Genomic DNA, 23,976 nt, shown 5'->3' with positions numbered 1-23,976 from the left:
TTTTTCAGTTCCATATTTTGGTTCAATTCCGTATAGTTTATTTTTTTCGAAATTTCATGATCTTAAAATATTTTAATCTGACTTTTTTTTTAATTTTAATAAACCAACAGTTTGGCTTAATCCAGTTTAAAAAGAAGGCAAGACATTTAAGTAAATAAATTTATTCTCGTATTACAAAAGGAGAAGCTTAAATTCATAAATACTTGTATTAAAATAGACGGTCTACGTCACGACAACAACGGCTAGAAATAACTTCCACAAAATGCTAATCTAGTACATGTCTAAATGAACTATGAGTGAAACATGACTACAACACAAGAAATATCATCACGACTCCCTTTCACAAGTGCTTCAGTGATCAACTCTTCTGCTGCTTTCTTCCCATCTTCTATCCCTCTTACGCATTCTGCCACTTCCTCGTTCGACATCACCTGCATTATAAGTGTGTCATTCTTCTTGAAACAGATTAAAAAATACGACACACCCGCATTATAAATGTACAATCATGGTTTTTACCAGATTCATCATGTTGTAAAAGTACAACTATCATTCTTACAAGTTGTTGCACTGTAAATTATACCTTCCACAAGCCATCACTTGCCAAGATTATGCAATCAGTGTCTTTGTCCATCTTCTCAATTGTCACACTAGGTTCCACAGTGATATGGTCCTTCACTTTTGCGTCTCCAAATGCCCTTGTCATGGCAAGTTGGCCATCCACCCGCGGGACATTCCCTGCATTTTAAACAACAGCTAAGTAAAACGAATATTATCATACACGTAACGTTCTTCTACACTAGCTAGCTGAGGATGAATAAAAGCAGGTTCTCGGGTTGGCATCCGGATGCAAGGACTGAAATGTCAAGTACAAGGAAAAACACATATCACGGAATGAGATGGAAAATATTCTTTTTAAAATAACTGCAGGGTCTGGAAGGCGCACCTCGACTAATTCTACATGTAATTACTGTACAGAATTTCTCTGTTCTTTGACAATATCTCTTGCCTTTTATCTTCTAATCTATTCTTTAACCTATTCCAGAAAGGAGCTTAGAACTGAACTCCATTTCCTCAGTTCATATTAGTCAAAATGGTATGTATCTCAGGTTTACGACCTTGACATCCATGACAATTCCGCAATTAAGTGCAAATTTGACGCAACAATCAAGGAATCTGTATGAGATGAGTGGAAGTTATACCTAGCATCTTAATAACAAAACCTCCTTTGCTCTCGACTACCTCTTTTTCTTCCTCCTTTTGCGGTTCATGGTCGACTGTTATTTGTTTGACCTTCCCCTTCCGAATGAGTACTGCACGTGAATCACCTACATTGGCCACAACCAGATATTTCTGATCAATCAATATAGCTGTCACCGCTGTTGAGCCACCTCGTGCACCAACCACATTCTCCAGAATGTGGTTATTCGTACTTTTATATGACTTCTTAAATGCAGTCACAGGCTTCCTCCAAAAATCAGGCTGTTCAGAATACAGACGATTACAACTCTACTAGGTTGTTGAGTTATAGTAAAATCATTGAAACTAATTCAAGTGTATACTTTCCAAAACTTTTAGACGAAATGGTCACGCAATTCAACATACCTCACTCAGTATATTATCGAAAAGATGGCTTTGCAAATATTCTGCAACCTTACGTCCGGAATGACCGTCAAATATTGCGTAGAGCCCAAGATCATGTCCATCCATTTTCCTTTTTTCCGCCACCAGATAATCTTCCATCCCATGTTTCATCTTCCCTTCAACTAAATGAAATCCGTGGCTGACACGTCTCTGCTGCTGCTTCTCTGCATCACTGACTTCTACATCTCCACCATCTTCTTCAGGGTCATCAACATCTTCTCCATCATCCTCATCTTCGTCTCCATCATCATCATAGTCTTTGTTCTCTACATCATCCCCGTCACGTTTTCTGGTACTGTCAACTTCTCTATCCGCACCATGCCCCTCTCTCTCCTGAAAAGGATCACAAAATTAGAATTTGAGTTACTAACATCACAATTGCTTACCAAAAAGCACATTACTTCATCAGGAAATACAAGCAGCCTAAAAACCAAAAAGCAAGTGATATTTGAAGTCGTGCGCAATAGCCTAACATTGGTTAAATTTCACGTATGGTCACTGAATTTTACTCACCATGAAACTATGCATTTACATTTCACCTATTATAACAAGTAAAGACGAACATTTTTTACCCGTAAATCACCCTGATGGACAGTACATGAAAAGAAAATATAATCCCTTGCAAACAAACAACTGAAACTAAAGACAAATCCAGAAAAGAATAGCAAATTCCTAACCTTCAAAAGAACGGAGGCTACATCATCCGGCGTTGATGTCCTCTGCAAATAAAATCAAAACAATGCTAATCTGTTCTATCATTGTTGATGAAAATTACAATATTATAATTGAAAATAAAAAAAAATTCTGAATGAAGCGTGGATATCTCGCTCTCCCGCACCACACTAGATGATAAAAATAAAGGGAGGTGGTATACCTTTATCTTAATGATCCCTGAATCACCTGATTTTCCCCTCTGCAAGGAAGAGAAGAATTCAGAACATAATAGCTAACACCTAATATCGCTATCCTAGAATTTTGAATCCATAAAGTTCAAATCTTAGCTTTGCACGTAACACACATACATTGACAGCTCCTCAAAACTTGCCATCAAATTTCATTCAGACACTTAAACTATGTTTTGTTCCAATTGAGAAATAACAAAGTGTTCATATTAGAAACTTCCAATGACTAATTATACACGTCATCTTCAATATGTTTATCCTCAAATTGAAATATGTTTGAAGTTTTATGACTTATTGAGACTAATTCACATAATTAAATAATTAACTTATATACGTAATAAACATTTAATAACATCTCAAAAAAATCGAAAATTTGAATGAAAACATTAATCTCTTACCTTAACTCTAACAAAATCAGAACCTTCCATTTAATGAATAAAATCTTATTTGTTTGCTTGCTTGCTTACTACTACACAAATTTATACAAAGTGAAAGAGAAGCATATATATATATATAGCGGTGGACGTACACGTGGTGTACTCTGAGAAATCGGTGGTTGCGGCCGCTTGCTACGGTGTCTTGCCGCCGCAATTGTGATAAACCAACAAAATATATATTAATTCTGTAAGAAATATATATATATATATACGAGAAAAACAATCTCTCTATCTCCCGACAAGATTAAATATTGAAATTAAAGAGAAGAGACTCAAATACTCAATATATAGAGAAAGCTTTACCCAAAGAACTAAAAACAGGGAAGAAAAATTAGTGCTTTCATTTATGAATTATATGATAGTTATAATAGAACATATGTACATTTTACATAGAATTGATATTTGCCAACCTAAGCTTTAAAAATAAAATAAAAATAGAAGTTTCATAATCCTCTATTTCTATAATGTTGTATTCTTTTGAAAAAGCTCTACACAAAATTCCTCATTTCATGAATGTTCGATCGACTTAGTATCACCTTCCCTCTGATCAAATGGATAGGAAGAAGGATACAACAAGAAGAAAGATATCAGAATACGTTCAAGTACGTCAATAAGAAGATCTCAAAATTGTTTACAATCAGAAAATTATTGGCAGCAGAATGATGCAAAATTTAGATAAAAAGAGAGATTCTTCAAGCATGCTTTTGCTACCCCTCTTAATCTCTTAAAAACTTCTTTAACTTCCAGCTGCCTTCAAAAAGTTGTCATATGGACTTGAAGCAGGTAGTGCAAAGAAGTTGGATTCTGCTGCACATGGCATTGGAGGGATAGTAGTGATAAAGGGATTCGACTCAGAGGGACGCTTCACATGTGTAGGTTCAACCTGCAATATACATGAGTTTCACAGCTGAAAAACTATGGATATTAATGAACATGTACACTAACAAGGAAGTATGAACGTATTAAAGTCGAAGCAAATTCAATGAAGCAACAACTGGTACCATAGAAAAACAGCCATAAACTAGCACTACGATGTGAAGCTGCTTCTTAGTAGCCCTCCACAATGCCACTTTGAAGTCTACCAACCTAAAGTTTCCTATTTAAATAGTACGAAATGGATTTTTCTTGAAAGGAAAAATGGGTAAATGCTATTCCCTCTCTTGTAATGCTACATATATACCGGGTTTAAAAACTAAATCTTTCAGTCTTGTTATGGAAATGATGGATGTCAAAACTATAAGACGAACACAATTCTTTTATACTTACTGGAGATATCACATTATCACAGTTGTTTGCAGGCTTCATATTTGACAGGAAAAAATCAAAAGAATTTTCTTGAGACGGTTGGGCAATCATTAGATGTGACATCTTTTGCTGCTTCCCTGCTTGAAGGGCCTCACAATGGCCTGCCATGTCCTTGAAAGTCATATCAGAAGTTGAGACAGAGAGTCTTCCTCCTTGAAGTGTTGTATCAGATACCTGCATAAGTTTCAGTAAATGATTATAGAAAGTTAACTATGCCTAGGGAAAGAGACTTGCCTACATGATATTATCTCAAAGGTCAGAATTACTACTATTATGCAATGGAAAAATAACTTACAACCATGCCCATAGGGCTCCCGCTCTGTTGAGCAACCACCCCTATTTCTTATGAACCCTCTCAATTATTTATAGGGGCAAAAAAAAAAAACCTAAAAAAATTATCTCAGTTTTCACTTGAAATCATTGATGAAATTCTCACTTGAAATCATTGATGAAATTCAAAACTATATCTGGGAAAGAAATGGCAAAAAAAAGCTTTGCTATTCTAGTAATATCACCACCAGATTGGAATTTTTGCATAGGAATGACCATTGAAAATCTGTAATTCCCCATTCAAGAGGTCATGAAGCCTAAAATTTCAGGCCCCTATTTATCCACAGAACTGACCAGAACATAGCCCAAACCCCTTTTTTTTGGTGGCTTAATAGTTTATTCTGGTGAACCTTCACTTCCCCTGTACAACCTTCTTGAGAATGAATTAAGGAGAAAAAAGGAGTCTATTTTTTCTTAATATAAAAGAACAAAAAGTTTCAGGACATCTTCCAGAAGTTCCTAGTAAGAATTATGACAGCCAAACTCTTCCTTATCCAATTCTGCAGTTACTATGTGCATGACAAAAAATAGAAGGTAGTATGCAAGCAGAAACGTACCGAATCTAGGAACTGAGTGACAGTTATAAGGTCTGGAATTTGCAGAGTAAGATGTGAGTTGGATAAATTCTGATTCTCAGTTGTTAAACCATCCTCTAAGATGGGCAGAGTCAAGTCCCCAACCTGCTAATAGAAAACCAGGATATAAGATTACCTGTAGTATAGAGAAAAAGATACAAAGACTTAGAAGCAGCTCCAACTACCTCGTCCGAACTATTATCATCAATTGAACCGAATCGGTAGATCTTCCCTGATGTTTCTGAGACTAGCTGAGCTCCCAAAGGACAAACATCATCAGGAAGAAAATCTTTAAGCAACTGATCCTTTATAGCAGCAGTCTTGTTCTGCACATAGGTCAAATATCAAAATGCATTCAACATTGCGTAAGTTATCATTGAATCACAAAATGAGAACATATACAATGTTTACTTTATAAGAATTCCTCAAGCTCTCGACTATTATTGAAGCAAAGTATTCTGTAGTTTGGTTACTAGATAGTTGTATTGCTGAAAGTGATTTCAAGGCATCATCATCATCCTCTTTTGATCCATAAACTTTAACTGCATGCTCTGTTTTACCAGTTACAGCTTCCAGTTTACAGTCATCTACCAGCTGAAGAAAAGGATCAACCTGTTGAAGGCATTAAACATTGAATTAGACTAGACAACATCGCAGGAAAAGCATTGTTTACAATATCTACAAATGAGCACATTGGACAAAACATGACTGATGCAAGTCCTTACTGTTTTTTCTGTTAATGCAGCTTTAGCACAAGCAACGACAGGGATAAAGCTGTACGCTTTAGATAGGAAAATAATCATGGATGTTGCCAACATAAAGAGTGACCTGCGACGTGATGACGGTAGAGATCCTGCAAACACAATAAAGATGACAAGAGGCAATGTCGGTGTGTTACTAGGGAATAACTTATCACTGGTTTGATCAAATAATACAGCACCAATTAGCTGTATATCAGATCAAATGCAGGCATTTGTAAAACATCTAAATATCATGCTCTTTTATTCAGATTCAGACCACTGTGTTATACCTTTCCCTGCTATAGAAATGTTCCTCAAAGAAAATGCTAGCTGGAAACTTCGAATAAGAGCCTCATGGCTGGATTTCTGGAAGATGAGATACAAGCACGTCATCAACAATTGCCTAGTCAACTATTACAAATGTTACTAAGCAAATTCAAGAGTTTTTCTTTCTGATACATAGCATCTGGGGGAACAAGTAAAACTAAAGAACATGAAATTGACTGAAAACAAGAGAAATGTCTAATAACATATACCCTTATCTAATAGTACCCAAATATTTTTATGTTGTTGGGTTGTAACACCCTGCATGCACACCCCACAAGATTTTTGTAACAAAAGGTTCTGTTCTGGACTAACGCAAATATTCTAAATGAATTTGTTTCAATCTGAACATTTGAAGACTAGATTCAGCTGCTACTGAAAATTCCACAATCACATTCGTGTTAGTCCACAGCTTTTCAAAAGAAGAAAGATAATTATAGGCTTTATTTATCCACCTCAATTTTTTTAATATTACACTTCCAATATCTTTGCTTTCCACCCCTGGTCTTCGATTTTGAAATCCTGGAATTTGTGTTTATTTTCTAGAAATCCATTCGTACTAATTTCATCATACCAGTTTTGTTTTTGCAATCTATCTCATCACACAAACGTCATTTAACAACATTATCACAAAAAAGAAACATATCCTCAACAGTAAGAAAAATTGGCTCTGCACGATGCCCACCACATAAGAAGCAAACAGAGCTCCAAACTTTGCTCTAAGTTTGAAATTCATTTATTCCCAGAAATTAGAAGCTTTTAGACACGACATCCTCAATTCCCCCACCCCACCCCCACCCCCACCCACCCACACACACACACATCAACCACCAAAAAATGGTTTGGCAACAGAAGTTTCCACCAAATCTTCAGTCAGATACCTACTCAAAATACTGGCCCTATTTATCTGTAATATACGTTAAAGATTTGCCACTACACAATGTGGACTAATTTCTTACTCCTAAAAAGTTGTATATCTAGGCAACCCTCAAGATCATAGAGTCAATAGTACCTAGAGTAAAAAGTACAAACTAAGCACCTCTAGAAATTAGCATAAGGGGGTGAAAGAACTTGCACTCAGTAATACGAAGCATATAGATACATAAGCACCTCTACGCTCAAGTTCTACTAAGTTTAAAGAAAGAAATAAAAGAGATAAAGAAGCAAAATAAAAATGAGGTTGGAAAATATATGAGTGATGCAGATTAATATCCACTAGCAAGAAAAACATCACCACCTTTGTTTGTGAAAATAACACCACCAAGCTGTAAGTATGAGCAATTGCTTCATAATTCTCTGGAGTATTTGTAGCGGAGATTGCCTGCACCCACAGTGAAGACAGCAAGAGGCTAATCTGTCGAATTTTCAGCTTGAGAAAAATTCCATCCTGAAATGAAATGAAATGTGGTAAGGGGCAGCCAAGAAAGCAAATCTGTTTTTCCAACCAAAGGTAAAATGTTGAATTGAAATGCACTATATTTTTGTTATTGTTTTCAGAAAGACAACCAATATTATCTATCTTCAGCACAAACACATACCTGCTCCTCTTCTGTGTTACCATTCTCTTTTCCTTCATCAGTTCCAGGTAATGAATTCCTTTTCACAGTATAAGCTCGACTATAGCTTGATGTTAATCTTTTCAGCATGGATTGGTTTTTCACCAATGATTTAGCATTGAATGTTTTTTCCTTTCCAGCCATATTGTCTTGAGCGGGAGTTTGTTCTTTCTTCAATTTATCAAAAAGTGCAGCTGAAGAAGAAAACACTGAAACGGTTCTAGATAGGGTCCTCTGAATACCAGTAGCCTTTGTTGACCATGGATGGACAGATTTAGGACGGGGGCAAACTGAAGATGGGACAAGTACAACAGAAAAGACACGATGTGCCACAAGCCTTGTTTCATGGTCTGGCGAGACCATAGCTAAAAGAATTTGATGGAATAATGCCTCAGGGAAGGCCTGAAAGGTATAGACGAAAAAATGAGAAAAAGGATGTTGACAATCAACCAGTTGAAAGCGTCACCAAGAGAAAATAGAGATGACAAGAATAGAGTCCTCCTTGCCTTGTTTTTATATGAATGATTTGGCAAGGATGCAATAATCTGAGCAGTTCGATAAACTGCAGCCATTGTATTCCTCACCATAACTGTTACATTTGATATGCTTTCCAGCATCACTGCCATCACATCAAGAATAGGACCAGCATCTCCTACCTGTTTATCAGAGGGATCACAATTTACATCATTTACACTCGGCCATGTAAAAGTAGGCAGTATATTAAGTTTTTCCTCTCTTCTTGTCAGGCGATGTTGTCTCATCTAGGATGATGCTTCTGAGGATCTCACGAAACAAAATTTCTCAAAACTGATAACCTCTGTGAAGATATGGCACCTGGGCCTAACTCAACCTCAAAAACCTAGCTCATGAGGGGAGGTTTGTCCAAGTCCATATAAGTCCATATAAGGAGACCAAATTCCCATCCCTCTACCGATGTGGGACTTCTTAACACTCCCCCGCACGCTCAAACCTCAACTGGAGTGTGAACACTTCTAAATGGGGGCCCAACATCGGTGAACAATAAATTGGGATGGGTCTGGCACTGATACCATGTGAAGATATGACACCTGGGCCTAACTCAACCTCAAAAGCTAGCTCATGAGGGGAGGTTTGTCCAAGTCCATATAAGGAGACCAAATTCCCATCCCTCTACCAATGTGGAGGGGAGGTTTGTCCAAGTCCATATAAGGAGACCAAATTCCCATCCCTCTACCAATGTGGAGGGGAGGTTTGTCCAAGTCCATATAAGGAGACCAAATTCTCATCCCTCTACCGATGTGGGATTTTTAACAACATCATTTAGAAAAAAGGTAAATATGGTATAGTGCATACTTTTGGTGACCTTGAAAAGTGGAAATTAAAAAAAAAAACTAGACTTATGGATAAAGCATGAAATTTACCTTCAGGGACAGTTGTACAAGGCATTCATCAACAGCTGTGTATAACTTTCTGTTCCATTGAATTACTTCTTCCCCAAGTTCCGAATCATCAAGGGAACAGAGTATGCTCTTGCGGAGGTGTCTCATCATATCACTAAACGCACCAACTATCGTCACAGATGACTGAGACTTTGTTGCCTTAGCAAGGGAGCTGGCTACTTCAACAATTTCTATCTGCATATTTGGATTTTTAAGGACATTTTTATGATCAAGGTGCTTGATCAAAGTAGACAGCAAGAAATGTATGTTCTGCCCTGCATTCATGGAAAGGCACAGAGTGAGTCCAAGGCGTTAAGGTGACAAATATGCTGCTTAACCCCAAGATTCAACAGAAAAAAAGGGTAATCACTGAGATTAAAGAAAGATCAAATACCAGAATTTTCCATAATAGACTGCATGTCAAGCAAAACACCAAGGGCAACTCCATGTTCAGGAGACCAAAGATCAGCATTATCGAAATAACGGAACAAGGACTCCAGAACACGCCGTACAGTTGTTGCCTCCTTCGCTAACTTCGCCATGTTATGTAAGCACACCTTTGACCAAAACATGGGGTTTCTTGAATCTTCCCTGTTTATAAGAGAAATGTAATTGGAGGTGAGATGATCTACAAAAATAAAAATAATTAACAAATATATACACCATGGAAAGAGGAATTACGCAGTCACGTTAAGGCCTCTGTCTGTCACTACATTCCTCCAAGAAGTTGCCCTTGTCAATTCATTAGCAGATGACGGCATCTGGTTTCCACCGGAAGAAACTGGTTGGACTCCATTAGTCTGTTTATCTTGATTATCATTATTAAGATCCAGCTTCTCTTTAGGGCCTTCACAATTCTCCAATACTGCAGCCGTCACCTGGAAAGATAAATGACATTAAACCAAAATAATCTTAATCACCAGACAGGACTTCCCAATACTTCCCAAAGAAAATGCAAGTGTTAGTATGTGGATGTTAGAATTTAAACAAGTATTAGTAATCCTGAATTAAGCAAATGCTATATGCACATTCTTTTTTACTCGTAAAATAGGCTTCTTGTTTCACTAGAAAAATAAGGCACATTGAAATAGATTGACACTTCATCGGACAAAATACCACTTACCACTATGTAAATTCAAATGGAGCATTTAGAGATATTCTTATAAAATCATTTGAAAATTGAGGATCAATTTTATCTTTGCTATGAGTTAGGAGCACAATATGTACACTCCAACTTGGAGAAGATCATTAAGAATTTGTTAACATGAAAAGAATCCCCTATCGTATAGTTATGTAATCTAGCAAGATTATCAGCCTGAAATTTTTTGTAAACACCATTTAATCTGCACTAACTTGAGAGAGTAATCAAAGAATTCACTCTCAGCATATTCTTCTCTCTTTTCTTCACACATAGTATAGGCAAATTAGAAAAAATTGTGATGCAAAAATATATAAAGCCTTTCATGACAATAAAAATGTGAACCAATTTAAATGAATAATAATAGACATGCAAGGTGGAATTTGAACTAGGTGCAACCAAAAATATCTGTGGCAGATAAAGAGATTTGGCCTAAATAACACAATAGTTCTGAAATTGGGAAAAAGTACTGATTGTATCAACAACTGATTAACCAGAGAAGCATAAAAAAAGTTTGCAATAACTTACGCTATCGAATTCCGCTGGCATGTGACAAAATTCACCCATAAACCATATCTGTACATGAAAAGTTGACAAAAGAAACAGAATTGCTCAGACTATCCATTATAAATGAACTCAGATTTCACCAAAATAATCCAGAGATAAAGCTAAAGAAACTGACAAAGTAAGTGGAAAGACAAACATCAAAAGTCAATAATATCAAAATCCTCACACGGACCAACCAATGGAGCTGCATGTAGTTGTTGTTTCTTTCCGACTTCCGGAATCAGAAACAGGACCTTCCATTTACAAGAAAAGAAGGTTTGGAGAGAATAGCAAAGGACAAGATTCCTCCAAATCAAAAGAAACTAAAGATGGAAAGCAAATATTGCAATCTGGATGTTGATCAGTCAAGGTAAGGTGATATTAAAGCAATGGCCTTACATTATATAATTAGCTCTTTTTTATAGGATTTCTACGAATTGCACTGATATTAGAAGTCCTTCGTTATATTCTAGCCAAACACAAAACACCACTGCCAGCTAACACATTTTCTAGATTCTATCCATCTGGCCCACAATGATTGATAGCAAAATGTCCATACATCCAGACTGAAAAATAACTGCTTTAGCAAACATGCAAAATGGTATTTCCAACATGTTCATGGAAAAACACTCTCATTACATGCCAAACAATCCTTCCTACATGTTCCTAGAAAATGCACCATTGATCTACCATCACAAACAAGCCATGTATGTTGCCTTATCTGCTAAAGCAACGCAGTCATCCAAATGAATAAGGCCTGAAGACAGTGGGGCAGACAAATGGCACCACTAAGGGTTACAACTCAATGTGGGGGGGGGGGGGGGGGAGTACTTCCACCCTTTGTCTCTTTCCCCCTCTGCCCCCAGAGAGCTCCTACACCCTTTCTAGGGTATGATGAGCCCATTTCTTCTAGACAACGAGCTATTATTGTAGAAATCCACTTTCTTTGCCGAAATGGAGGAAAGAAAAAGCTTCACTGCCATTGACACTATTCAATTTAAACATTTACCGGATGATGTAATTTTCTCCACATTTCATATCTCAAGCTCCAAGAGTCCTAGGCTTCTTCTCAGTTCTTTGTTGCAGGAGCAGCTCTTTAGTTCTTCACATTGCTATGCAGTGACAACCTTACTCAGTTTCCAGATTCCTATACCTCCTTGACCAAAAGCTATTTTCGTTTGGATCTTTTTGTTTACTGTAACTTGTTCAAATGGTTGATCAATTCTTATTTAGATAAATTATTTGTAATATTTGTAGTCCATAGAATTAGCTATTATTAATTGATAGTTGTGAAGAATTAATTAATGGAGGAACTACATATACTAGTTTATGAATTTAGTAGAATTTATTTTGGGTTAAAACAGTGTTCTGTTTTGTTATTAGATTATGCATCGAGTGAGATGCAGATGCAAGTTTTTTTCTTCTAACCAGCCAAATGATTCCAAGATCATCAATCCATTTGACATCAAGTCCTTCAAACTCTATTCTATAAGTTTTTCCACACCAACTCTTCTATTACAATAACAGAGATGTTGAATTGGTTAGGCTGACCACGACCCAAACCGTTTTTTGTGGAAAATGTTTTCCTAGAAAAAAGATTTTTTGACAACCAAGCACTCGAAGTGACTTATCCAGAAAATATTTTCCATTATACCAAACACACAAGTTAAGTTTAGTTTTAGTAATTTTAAATCTTAGTTACAAATTAGCTCAATTTCAAAAATCATTTTCTTTACTTAGATTTGAACTAGGGAACTTCAAATTTTCAGCATGCTTGTGAGATCACACTCATTATTTCCAATAGCTACATCAATCTTACATGCTTCCAAATTTAGGGATTCATTTACTGTGAAAACCACATCACTAATCAGACAGAAACCACACATTAAAATGAAACTCACCATGAAAGAACTCATAAGCAACTTCCTTATCAAAGCACATCTTTATAATCAGCAAAGGAAGCAGTAGAGGAGCAATTCACAGCGAAGTGCTAAGCATAAACTTCATTATAGTTAGAAGCAATGAATTCTCCAAAAGTATATAGTTTCACATATTATTAACACATGATGCAAACAGTCAGAGGGTGATGTGTAACGCAGACCTTACCCCACCTTTTGGAGACAGAGAGATTGTTTCGATAGACCCTTGGCTCAAATATAGCATATCAAAGAAAAGAAAATCTGAAAAAAAACCTTCAAGGTGTTGTGTTACAATTTTTGACACAGCGTAGCCAGTTCTAAAATTCAATGGTGCAGGTGCAGGAACTAATTCAAAGACTTCTCTACAAATCCCTAAAAGGCAATTTTCTTCAAGTTAGACATATCTCTGCAGTTCTAATATTGAATGATGAATATGTTCTTCAATAAGACACCACTTAAAAAATTTGGGGCACAATTATACAATGAATGCGTGGAATGATGAAAAATCTATAGTCTTCAAAGATCTAAGCCACAATTATACAATGAATGCGTGGATTGATGAAAAAGCTATAGTCTTCAAAGATCTAAGCCATTGTCCTAGCATATGCTTATGTAGAAACAAAGACCAGGCTGCTATACAACTTTACTAGTAGATCTGTTTGTAAAGTTGTTGGAACATCCAACTAAATGGAAGATGTCTCTGACAAAATATTCAGTCACCGTTCATGGCTGTATCTCCACAAACTCAAGCTAATCAAACAAAGTTTACACCTCAGAAAGAGCATCAGGAAAATAGGTCCAATTCCATTAATAAAGTCAAATGGAATTGTATTGTATCTTTTACTTTTTTGTAAACAGCTATGTTTAGAAGATACTTAACAGACTATAGATCTGTAGGGAGTCTGTAATTTAACTTTTGGTGGTGGTCTGCATATCCTTAATGCTGAAGAATACAAACTTACCAGTCTCAAAAAAGAAAATAACAAGAAGTTTATCTGGTAATTTACCATGGCGGACAGAGCTTGAAGACCAGCACAGCGCATTTTAATCACCCTTTCGTCCTCACCCATCTCTTGAGCAAGAAGACAGATTTTAGGAATCAGGCCTTCAAAGTTAAACATATATGTAGAGTCCCTCTGCATAATGCACAGTCAAATTCGAAAATAAGCTTTAACTGTTGAGGAGAACTGTTATCTTAAAGATAACTATCACCAATATAGGGTAAAGCCAAAAGAAGAAGCTATTAACCTGGTTAATTATGAAGTCAAAAAGAGCTTGGCATCCAACTGTGCGCATTTCATCATGTCTCATCTGATCCAGCAAAATGTGTATTATACTGAGAAAGCTGCCTGCAAATAGTGGCCTGCGGTGCATTTGTACTAGTTCAGGTCTACAGGACTCATTGTACGAAAAACAGTAAGAAAATCAACAAACCCCATAGTTCAGAAACAAATCAATGATCTCCAATTGATTAAAAACTGAAGGAAAACAAGTGATAGAAGCAATTATATCATGGAACTGTGAATATATCTGAAAAGGGGTAAACTTTTGAAATTTTGTACACGATGATCCTCATTTCCTTGACTTTTATAGATATCCTAGTAGAAGAAGAATCAGTGCTTCTTTTCCCACACTAGCAGATGAGGGAAATATCAGGGTTTTTTTCATTTCAGCCTCGTTACCCTCACTTAACCCTCAGTAAGTGCAAAAGCTTCCATTTCATAATATTCTCCCAAGAAATCTTGCTATCCATCAGCTTTGCGGCCAATGTTTCTAATCTCCTTTATTACCCATATAATGGCCTCCATGGGTAGGAGACCTGGTATGTTGAAGAATCTAGAGAGTAAACTACGGCACCTAAAATAAGGGCTTTGCCTCAGTTTGATTTTTAGTATATTGAAGTCTGAGCTTGCAGTAGCCAAATTATCAAATGTGACACCTCTATGCAGAAAAACTGTCAAGCATGCAAGTAAGCCATGTTGAGACATGCTTGTGATTTCAAGATATATTTTGTTGTCTCATAATATGACATGACTTACGAGTCCTTAAAAAAAGTAACATATTTGAACTCACGGGTATGGGTTTGACTTAGTGGTCAATGAAGTGGGTTGAGAACCGTGAGGTTTCTCAGTGGAGGCAAAAGCCAGGTGATTTTTTCCCATCTCTCCAAGCCTTTTTGGAAGAGTTATTTGGTACCTGTGTTGGTGGGAGGTAGCAGGTACTCTATGAAATTAATCGAGGTGCGTGCAAATTTGCCCGAACACCATCATCATTCAAAAAAAGGTAAGATATTGAACAAACCGCATTCAAAGTGAGATAATTGGTTTGACTTCTATATCCAAGGTAATACTATAGATTTGTGCAATTAAAATTCAAGAAATATGTGAATGTGAAGCAAGTGGGGCTAGATGTGAGGTGATAGCTTACCTCATTACTTTTTAGGACAGACAAAAGTGGAAAATTGAAACACCATGGGCCTTCTAGTAAACTGTGCATGTGTGTATAGGCGTTTGAGTTCATGATATGGATGCTTGTAATATAGTTGAGGCATTTGCATATGCGTTGTTTGCTCATGGGATTGGGGCTTCAAAAACGACTTGGAGGAGTTTGGAGGGCAAAAGAAGTTTCAACTAGTTGTAAACTCAAAACTTGGATCTGGGAATCAATCAAGAGAAGAACCAATTTTTTTGTGCGTTGTGGTTGCAAATCTGGAGAGAAAGCATAACAGTTCGATTGGGTGCCAAACAATTTTCCTTTGTGCTATGCAGTAGCATGTCTGGAAAGAAAGCGCACCAACAACAGTTGAATTGGGCTTCAGACAATTTTCCTTTGTAAAGTGTGACTGCACAAATGGTGTTTCAACCACATGCCCCAGCCAAACCTCGATTAGCTCACTCGACAGAAATTACTTGAAGCGCAACAGCACAAGAGGTGCTTTTCTGGCAAATGAAGGTCACAGAACATGGAGATTTGCTAATTTAGGACGACGTGCTCAAGGAAATGGAGTTTCTTCTCCCTGAAGATTGGCAACTTAAGGGTCGCTTGGAGAAGGACATTTCCGCTAGGTAATCGTACAAGCCCTCCATTTTTGAGCTGTGAGTCGTGAGTCGTGACAGTCATGGATGTAGGATGATAGCTAAATCTATAACTCCATTTGTTTCAATTTGTTTGTCTTACTTTTCTTTTAAGTTTGTTTCGCAAGGAATGCCTCGTCCCTTTTTTGGCAACTCTTTAGTTCTAACTTTTAACATGGCATGTTTAAGACCGCAAGATTAAAGGGCATTTTGGTACATTCTATATATTTTTAGTTTAAGACCACAAGATTCAAAGATTATGTGTCAAGTCAAAGTTAGACAAACAAATTGAAACGAAAGGAGTACTATTTAGGAAGACAGAAGTGGATCTCCATTCTTCTTTCAATGTATAAAATGAAACATGAAAAGAAGAATATAAAGCAATTGGAGTTAGACGGTAGAAGCTATATCGTGTTGACATATTAAACTTATATGTAGTGACTTATCCAGCTATTTAATGTTATATTAAGGAGTGGAAACATGCGAAACAAGTAGACAAGCAGAACCTTGGTTCTGGTATATAAAACAGAGGACACATTCGAATTTGTTTCAAACTATCAGGGTATTAAATTTATGACTCATATGATGAAACTTTTTGAAAGAGTGACAGCTGTGGACATTCGAACACTATAAAGGTGACAGATCTCCAATCGTCTTTTTACAACATTCAAGCGAGACCACAAAAGGGAGGCTTGGTCTCTCCATTCATCACCTTCAACTTTTCTGAAGCTTTGGAAGTTGGAAACAGTGTTAAAAGGCATTTGACCTACCTTAAAGAGGCATATTTGAGCCTCCGTTCTCTTTTTTATAGTATCCCAGGGCCCAAGCCGTCACCTTTCAGAGATTCATCTCAGATCATAGATGTACTTAGTAATGAGATCATAACTTCATCAACTAATGGTTAGTATAGCTTGTTTAGCGGAAGGATCAACCACTACATGATGCTACATGGATTACTGAGGATGACTTCCATTCGATCACCAGAATCAAGTTTTCTTCCACCAGAAAAATAATTAAGTTTTAAAAGATTAAGAGAGATTCTTTTTCCAACAAAGACTAGGAGAGTTAACAGTAGAAAAACATAAACTGTTGTTAGTCTTCTACTAGAAACTGTTGTTAGTCTTCTTCCCTATATAGGAGATAGATTTTGTTTTGGGCTGTCCTTTCATACTTTTGATGTAACTATGTAGGAGCACACTATTGGTGTACTCCTTTTGTTTATAATACCAGTTAACTTTATCAAAAAAAAAGATTATTTTAATCAGTTAGATTCTAAATTAGGCTTAGGTTGATTAGATTATATGTTTTCATTATCTGTCAGGTTGTTTATTTTTATCCTTGATTTTACCTTTATCTCTTACTTACAGATGACGTTTTCATTATTTCAGGAACGAATTTTATTCGGGGTTCCTTACTACATAAATAGAACCTTGGCATTTTATTTTTAACATACTTACTTTGAAAAATAAGTATCTAGGAATTGACCTCTATCCTTGTATTCTTCTTTATCCTCTTTTCTTCTCCCTTTTTTTGCTACATCACAAATACTACATACAAACTCTGTCCTTCACTACTCTAATAGAATTATTACCATGACAATCAATAAAACATCAAATTCATTGTAAATGGCCTAATACTAACTTTGTCTTTTTTGATACCAAAGAAGTAAAAAAAAAGAAACTAGTAAACTCGTTAAACATTAGAGCATGAGAAGAGAAGAAACTACTTTTCTGATGTACAGCTCAGAACCTTGTATAACTAACATCATGTCTTTAGACAATGTAAAAGAAAGATTAGCACATATATTCACAACATTATCCTTTTCATGATCAGAAACCTTCTTCCATCAATGTAAAAAGAGCAAGGAACTTACATTTGTTGCTTACAGGATGTAAGCAACTTCCGGTAGATACACATGACTACCTTTACAGACCCGAGATTCTCATTTCTTAGTTCCCGGTAGCACCTTTGCTCAAGAACAGTTGTTATCTGGCCATAGATTGAAGTTCATCAGCTCTTCCCAAACTTGAAATAGGGTAAAAATATATAATGGTATAGCATAGAGGCTTATCAAAATCTCAACAATTTTTGGGAATCCATATATTATTGTATGGTTGTAAGAATACTATTTAAATGCTTTTAAGGAGAAAACGGAACAAGAAATGAATCTTAAATTTAAAATAAAAATAAGTCCATCTTATCAAGTTTGTTCAGTATCTCATTAACACAACCTTGGGTATCCGAAGTGGATTTTTTGAAGCATATTCACACAATTTGTTGATCATGCGTTCATTAGGCTCTCCATCCTGTCATAAATAAAAGATAAGTTAGTTCTTGAAGAAACTTAGTCCTTTCAAACCAATAAAAAAATCAACTTCTAATGCTTCCAGTGAGTAAAGAAAGCATAGGAAACGTTAAGGAGGTTATTATCCTACCTCAAGTTATTCAAGAAGCTCAAATGCAAATATCAAGGATACATCACTGCTACCATGATGGTCTATAATCCTAAAAGATTCATACTCCAGAGTGAACAACATCAAAACCTACATGTGCTAAAGTTTCTTCATCTCTCCATCCGAACTGGGGCCAAGTTTTGTCATTCACACCAACTTAATCTAATTCCAACTAAGCCAGAACTACAACTGTTAGACAGTGTTATTATTCAAAACTCATGTTGGCAACTAATGAGTAATGACCTTTCACATCTTTTACCATGTAATAGGCACCATACTTTGGCTGTATATATAAGAGTGGAGCAAATTCTGGATAATTAGGAAGCATAAATGCTCATATAGGATTTATTTAATTTTCAGAATTTATCAATGACTACATAATCAAATGTGTTATTAATCAATATGGATGTGGTGAGATGATTGAGGTTCACCTATATATATAAGGTGTTTTTTTATTTTTTTTAATGTATATATAGAGATTTTGAATCCTCTTAACATAAGACTAAAGGTTGGCTCAGTGGTTTAAGTGAGGCCACTACCTATTCAGGTATAAGAATACTCTCTAAAAACACATTTAAGACTGAATTAATTGTTGCCTCCTCTTTCTGCATCAGGAATCTGTGGATGGATATATTGCACACAGTATGTATAGAGCTTGTATCCAGAGTACTCAGAGTATCACGATACAAAAGTGCATAGCAATCTATAAATTTCAGGAGTTCTTGCAATCCCATATTTGCAACCTCAAAGAAAGAATAACCCAAATATTTACAGGTAAAACCATTTGACTTTTCACTTTGCTTAGTGCTTAATCTCATTCTACAATACTAGAGGAGAATTTGTTAAACTTCCCTGATAAGAATATTCCAGATCTTAGTAACAACTAGAAAATTAACTCATTATCAGAAATAAAAATTAGAAAATAAGGATCTAACACATGCTGAAACGAGTTTGTTAACTCCGTAGAAAATAACATAGTAACTATTAAATGAAGCCTTTAATCATCTAAAACTACCAGAAAGGCTGAACATCTAAAATCAATAGACTATACAACAACGTCTAGACACCTAACATGAGAATCATCAAAAAAAACAACCTACAGGATGTTACAGGAGTATAATCCCAACATACATTGAGGAAAAATTATAAGTTTCTCAAACAGGAACAGCTGACACCCAAGCTATGCACTTCCAATCGCTAGACAACTACCTTTATGATTCTTATATAAGGTTCAACTGCATGTACTAATCAGAACACAAAATTCTACAACATCTCATCAGACAGAGCACAACACCCACCTAGGAGCTGTTTTGTGGGGGGTGGAGGGAGGGAGGGAGTAATCAGTTCAACCTCTTGATCATATTGCAATCCAAAGGATTCTCATACAATTTTCACTATATTCTCTAATTTTTTATTTTCATACACGCAGTAAAGAAATGAATCATAGGTCTAACTCAATCTGAAATATACCAATGTTTCCTCATCTCCTCCACCAATGTAGGACATTTAACACCCCTTCACGCCCATAACTGTATAACATAACACGGGGGTCCAACATTGGGTAAAACAATCAAATGAATGGATCAAGCTCTTATAACTTGTAAATAAATGGATCTTCGGCCTAACCCAATCCAAACAGCTAACTTTTTTTTCAGGACCAAACAGCTAACTCAAGAGATGATACTATCAATACAATACCATATAAGGAGGCAACATATGTTTCCTAATTCCTACAACGAAGGTAATCAAAAACACCCAAATAAAAGAACATAAAAAAAAATAACAAAATCCATTCTCTATTATCAAATAAGAAACGAAAAAATTGATTCAAGACTAACCGGAGATCGAGGAAAGCTATCAGAAATCAGCTTCTTATAACGTTTAACAGGTTGGCGGGACCTTGTCCGCATTGCCGGACAACAAACACAGAGCTGATCACATGCCGGCATTATTTGATGAGAAATACCCATTTTCAACAAATTAAAATTCCCCCCAAAAAAAATTTCCCCTTTTCTCCAAAATCAAAGAAAACACGAGGTGGGTTTTCCTGTTTTAGTTTTGAATTTCAAGAAACACCCACCAAAAACGAAAATTTACTCGGCCAATTCAGGATTGGCAAAAAAACAGAGAAGAAATTAGAGAAATGGGTATGGTTAAAAAAAGAAAGGAAAATGGAGAATTGAATGCCAGAGGAAAGAGGGAGATCGGAGAATTCTCACAGATCTCCAACTTCCTCAAACGGCAAGACGAATGGGAGAGAAAATGGGTATTTTCTTGTCTATTTCAATATGAACTCTCCCAACGTTTTGCATGGGATTCACGTTCCTTCTCTAGTTTTATTACTCGCATCAACAATTGCGCAACGGCTATGTGCTGGTGGGAGGCAGGACAACACCACACAAAATAAATAATTAAGCAAATCATATACTATTACTCCATAAATTTTGAATTACAAAATTTGAATAATATACTCCATACGATATTAGTAACAATATAATTTTATATTTTTTCATTAGTGTTCTCAATGTTCATTATTTACAATACAGTCTGATTAAACTAAACTCATGTCGTGTATGGTTTTCTCTGTCAAGGATCAATTTTTCTAATCTGAATTGATGTCATGTAGGATCCATTTGCAAAAAGCGAAATATTTTTTTGACTCTAAGTTTGAGATAATCACTCCCTATAAAGGATTTTTTTCACAAGCGAAATTCATAAAGAGTCATTTCGTAGCTAGTTAGAATTATGCATGTATTAGTAATATAGAGATTAGTTGTATATGAGTGCATCTATGTATTATTATTCATGTTTCAGTTATTACACCTCCTATTCTACATAAAATAAGGCATAAGTTCCCTCATAATATAACTTATATATGTATTAGATATGCAGATTTCTAACTATTAACCAAAAATTGTAGTAATTTTAAACATTAATAACTTATTTCCGATCTATTTACCAAACGACATATAAATTATATGGAAATTATTAATTAATGGAGAAGCAACTTGTGTACCACATGTTTTGGTGGTAATCATACAAGTAATCTAATTATTGTATTGTGGTAGGTGGTTCTATCAACCTATGTTATGCTTTATTATATTGTGATCATGAGTTGATGCCTTTTCCTAATATGTTATTATTGATTTGGTATTGTTATGACTTATTTGTGTACTTGTTATATAGTGGTGAGCTTTAATATGTGCTACAAATTTCATGTAATTATTTTACTCCTGGATGTTAATATATTTTTTATCGTCAAGTAATGATCTATTTAATATTATGCCTATTAATGAATTTTATGTTGAATCTTTTAAGCACGATAACAAATACATGTAAAATGTTTGTATTATTTAACTTGATCAATAAAGAGAGATTATGCCATAAAGTGTGGATGTACGTGATTGGATTGATTCAGATTTTTCAAATATCAAATCAAATCATTCGTGTTTGATTTTTAAATCTATAAATCAAATCAAACTAATAAAATTCGGGTTGTTCAACCTCGGATTGTAATCATACAAAAATATAATTAACTCGTGCTCCAAATATTTATCTAGTCCTACTAAAATACAACATTCTAAGGTATTTTATAAGAAAATAACACAAAATATGAGAGAGTGATGACACTAAAATATTCAACAAAAAATAATAATGAAATCGAATGAAATAAATATTGCAAATTATAAGTCATAATGAAAATGATTATAATTTAGAAATACTAAATTGTGCTAAAATAAGTATAATAAGTATTAATCACATGATTAAACATTAAAGAACAAATAAAATTAGGTTATATATTTTAAATGTCTAAACCAATGTAAAACTAAAGAACAAATATTCAACATTATTGTCATTCTTAGTGTTGAATCATTTTTTTTTGTTAGCACTCATATTGATTTGATTTTGATTGAGTTATTAATATCTTTGGACTATAGCCTTTATTGAACTATTCAATATTATAAGTCTCAAATATTAGAAATAATATGTAAAAAGATAAAAACTATGAAAAAGTATAAAAAAAAAATTTTGAAATTATTATTAAAGTAAATACTTTTATGTATAAAATATATTTTAAAAATTATCTATATAATGTCGAGTTGGTTTGGTCTCGAGTTGACTTTTTTCAGTTAAAACCAAACTGACCCAAGTAAAGTTGAATTTTTTTTTCAATACCAAAGCAAGTCAAACCAAATCATTAGTCAGGTTTTTTTTTACGATTTAACTCAGTTTGCAATTTGGTTCGATTTTCGATTCGTTGATGTCCCGGCATTTGACGATACGTTTGATGCTTTTATTTAGGAATAATTGTGAGTTCTTAAGCAAGGACAATGTCTTTTGATAGTTTTTCTACTTTGTTAGATGAAAATTCAATTAATGTGAGAAATAAAGTGAAATGGAGCTAAGGGTTGCAAAAGGAGAGCTTTGACGAATGCCTCAGACGTCATGCTTCAGATGACCCTCAAGATTTTTGCTTTCAATTTAAGATTTCAAATTTTCAGGAACTATATATAGCTATTTTTATTTTAGCATTTTTGTTTTTAGCGAAGATGACAATACCGCTTGAACAGAGTTTTAACAAGAATTATATTGGTTTATTGAATCAAAGTATTGCCACAAAGTAATCGGAAATAACTGCTGCTACTTTAAGGAATGAAAAATATAAATTATTCCTTAATTAATACTCCCTCCGTCCCTATTTAGTTGTCCATATTTCCTCTTTTAGTTGTCTCTATTTAGTTGTCCATTTTGACAAATCAAAAAAGGACAACAATTTTTTTCCTATTATACCCTTATTTAAAGTGAAAAGTTGTCATAAATAAAGTAAATAAACTTATGAACTTCTCAGCATTGATTAGTTATCTTGAGTGAATTTATTTTGGAAGTAAATTGTACTATAAGGGTAAAATTATAGTTTTACTATGCTAATCATTGTTGCCTTAATCTTTGTGTCATTTCTTAAGTGGACAACTAAATAAAGACGGAGGGAGTACATTAACAAATGCTAGAACTACTTTTAAGGAAGGATTTTTTTAAATCTGGTAATTAACTCATGAAAAAGGTTGTAATTACTTTTAAGGCATAAAAAATATTTTTAATCCTCAATTAATATGTACTAATTATTAAATGTATGTAAATGTGTTTTATATGTTATATTAAATGTGGACTATAATATACATCTGTTTAATGTAAATATAACTATAGATTTGTTCGTATATTCAGTTAAATATATTTGATCAATTAGATGTTTGCATTATAATGTATACACAATTTATTTTCATATTATGTTTGTGTATCCACTTGCAATACTCCAAACTTAGTATTAGACGTCCAATATAAGTTTACATATACATTTAGTATGTGGTGAACTTTGAAATCTATTGAAAATAAATTGTATACCTTAATTATATTTTATTTGTATACACTATTAGTATACATAAGTATATTTTGCAGCTATTGATATGTATGGATATATTAATTTTCGATAAATATTTAAATACATAAAATCATGTTAGTATACATACTTTCAACTACGTATACATTCAATTTGAAAATGTATACATTTAATTTTTCTTTCCAATAAATAAAATAATGTCTATAAAGAGAAAATTTTAAAA

The 23,976-nt window shown here is 34.7% G+C and overlaps 2 protein-coding genes across 2 annotated transcripts; both read right to left on the bottom strand.

Moving 5' to 3' along the window:
- Window positions 1-290: 290 nt before the first annotated feature.
- Window positions 291-2,971, bottom strand: LOC125814851 (probable protein phosphatase 2C 28). Its single transcript, XM_049494299.1, has 7 exons — window positions 2,942-2,971; window positions 2,516-2,554; window positions 2,319-2,360; window positions 1,603-1,974; window positions 1,200-1,479; window positions 581-735; window positions 291-431 (listed from the first exon to the last, which is right to left on the bottom strand). The coding sequence occupies exons 1-7, from the start codon at window positions 2,969-2,971 to the stop codon at window positions 291-293; spliced, it is 1,059 nt and encodes a 352-aa protein (XP_049350256.1).
- Window positions 2,972-3,437: 466 nt separating this feature from the next.
- Window positions 3,438-20,351, bottom strand: LOC125814825 (protein SEMI-ROLLED LEAF 2-like). The gene is made up of 19 exons (XM_049494266.1): window positions 20,197-20,351; window positions 18,137-18,211; window positions 17,779-17,894; window positions 14,080-14,194; window positions 13,839-13,967; window positions 10,895-10,942; window positions 9,910-10,106; window positions 9,623-9,819; window positions 9,211-9,503; window positions 8,317-8,466; window positions 7,793-8,212; window positions 7,492-7,641; window positions 6,221-6,296; window positions 5,916-6,043; window positions 5,602-5,802; window positions 5,376-5,516; window positions 5,173-5,295; window positions 4,247-4,459; window positions 3,438-3,863 (listed from the first exon to the last, which is right to left on the bottom strand). The coding sequence occupies exons 1-19, from the start codon at window positions 20,326-20,328 to the stop codon at window positions 3,717-3,719; spliced, it is 3,051 nt and encodes a 1,016-aa protein (XP_049350223.1). The 5' UTR covers window positions 20,329-20,351; the 3' UTR covers window positions 3,438-3,716.
- Between the last annotated feature and the right edge of the window lie 3,625 nt (window positions 20,352-23,976).

Source organism: Solanum verrucosum, unplaced genomic scaffold (assembly GCF_900185275.1).
Source record: "Solanum verrucosum unplaced genomic scaffold, falcon-dt-bn FXZP01000034.1, whole genome shotgun sequence".
NCBI lineage: Eukaryota > Viridiplantae > Streptophyta > Magnoliopsida > Solanales > Solanaceae > Solanum > Solanum verrucosum.
The sequence above is the reverse complement of the archived record's forward strand: the minus strand, read 5'-3'. Positions and strand labels throughout refer to the sequence as shown.

Bases quoted from the DNA above. Each gene is read 5' to 3' on its own strand.
- LOC125814851 (XM_049494299.1), bottom strand. From the start codon at position 2,971: ATGGAAGGTTCTGATTTTGTTAGAGTTAAG. The intron at 1,975-2,318 runs GTTAGGAATTTG...GATCCTTTTCAG, and splicing joins TAGCCTCCGTTCTTTTGAAG to GAGAGAGAGGGGCATGGTGC. The intron at 736-1,199 runs GTATAACTTCCA...TTTAAAATGCAG, and splicing joins TTTTGTTATTAAGATGCTAG to GGAATGTCCCGCGGGTGGAT.
- LOC125814825 (XM_049494266.1), bottom strand. From the start codon at position 20,328: ATGGGTATTTCTCATCAAATAATGCCGGCATGTGATCAGCTCTGTGTT. The intron at 18,212-20,196 runs GTTAGTCTTGAA...TATTTATGACAG, and splicing joins ATAGCTTTCCTCGATCTCCG to GATGGAGAGCCTAATGAACG. The intron at 8,467-9,210 runs GTAAATTTCATG...TCTGATAAACAG, and splicing joins TTGTACAACTGTCCCTGAAG to GTAGGAGATGCTGGTCCTAT.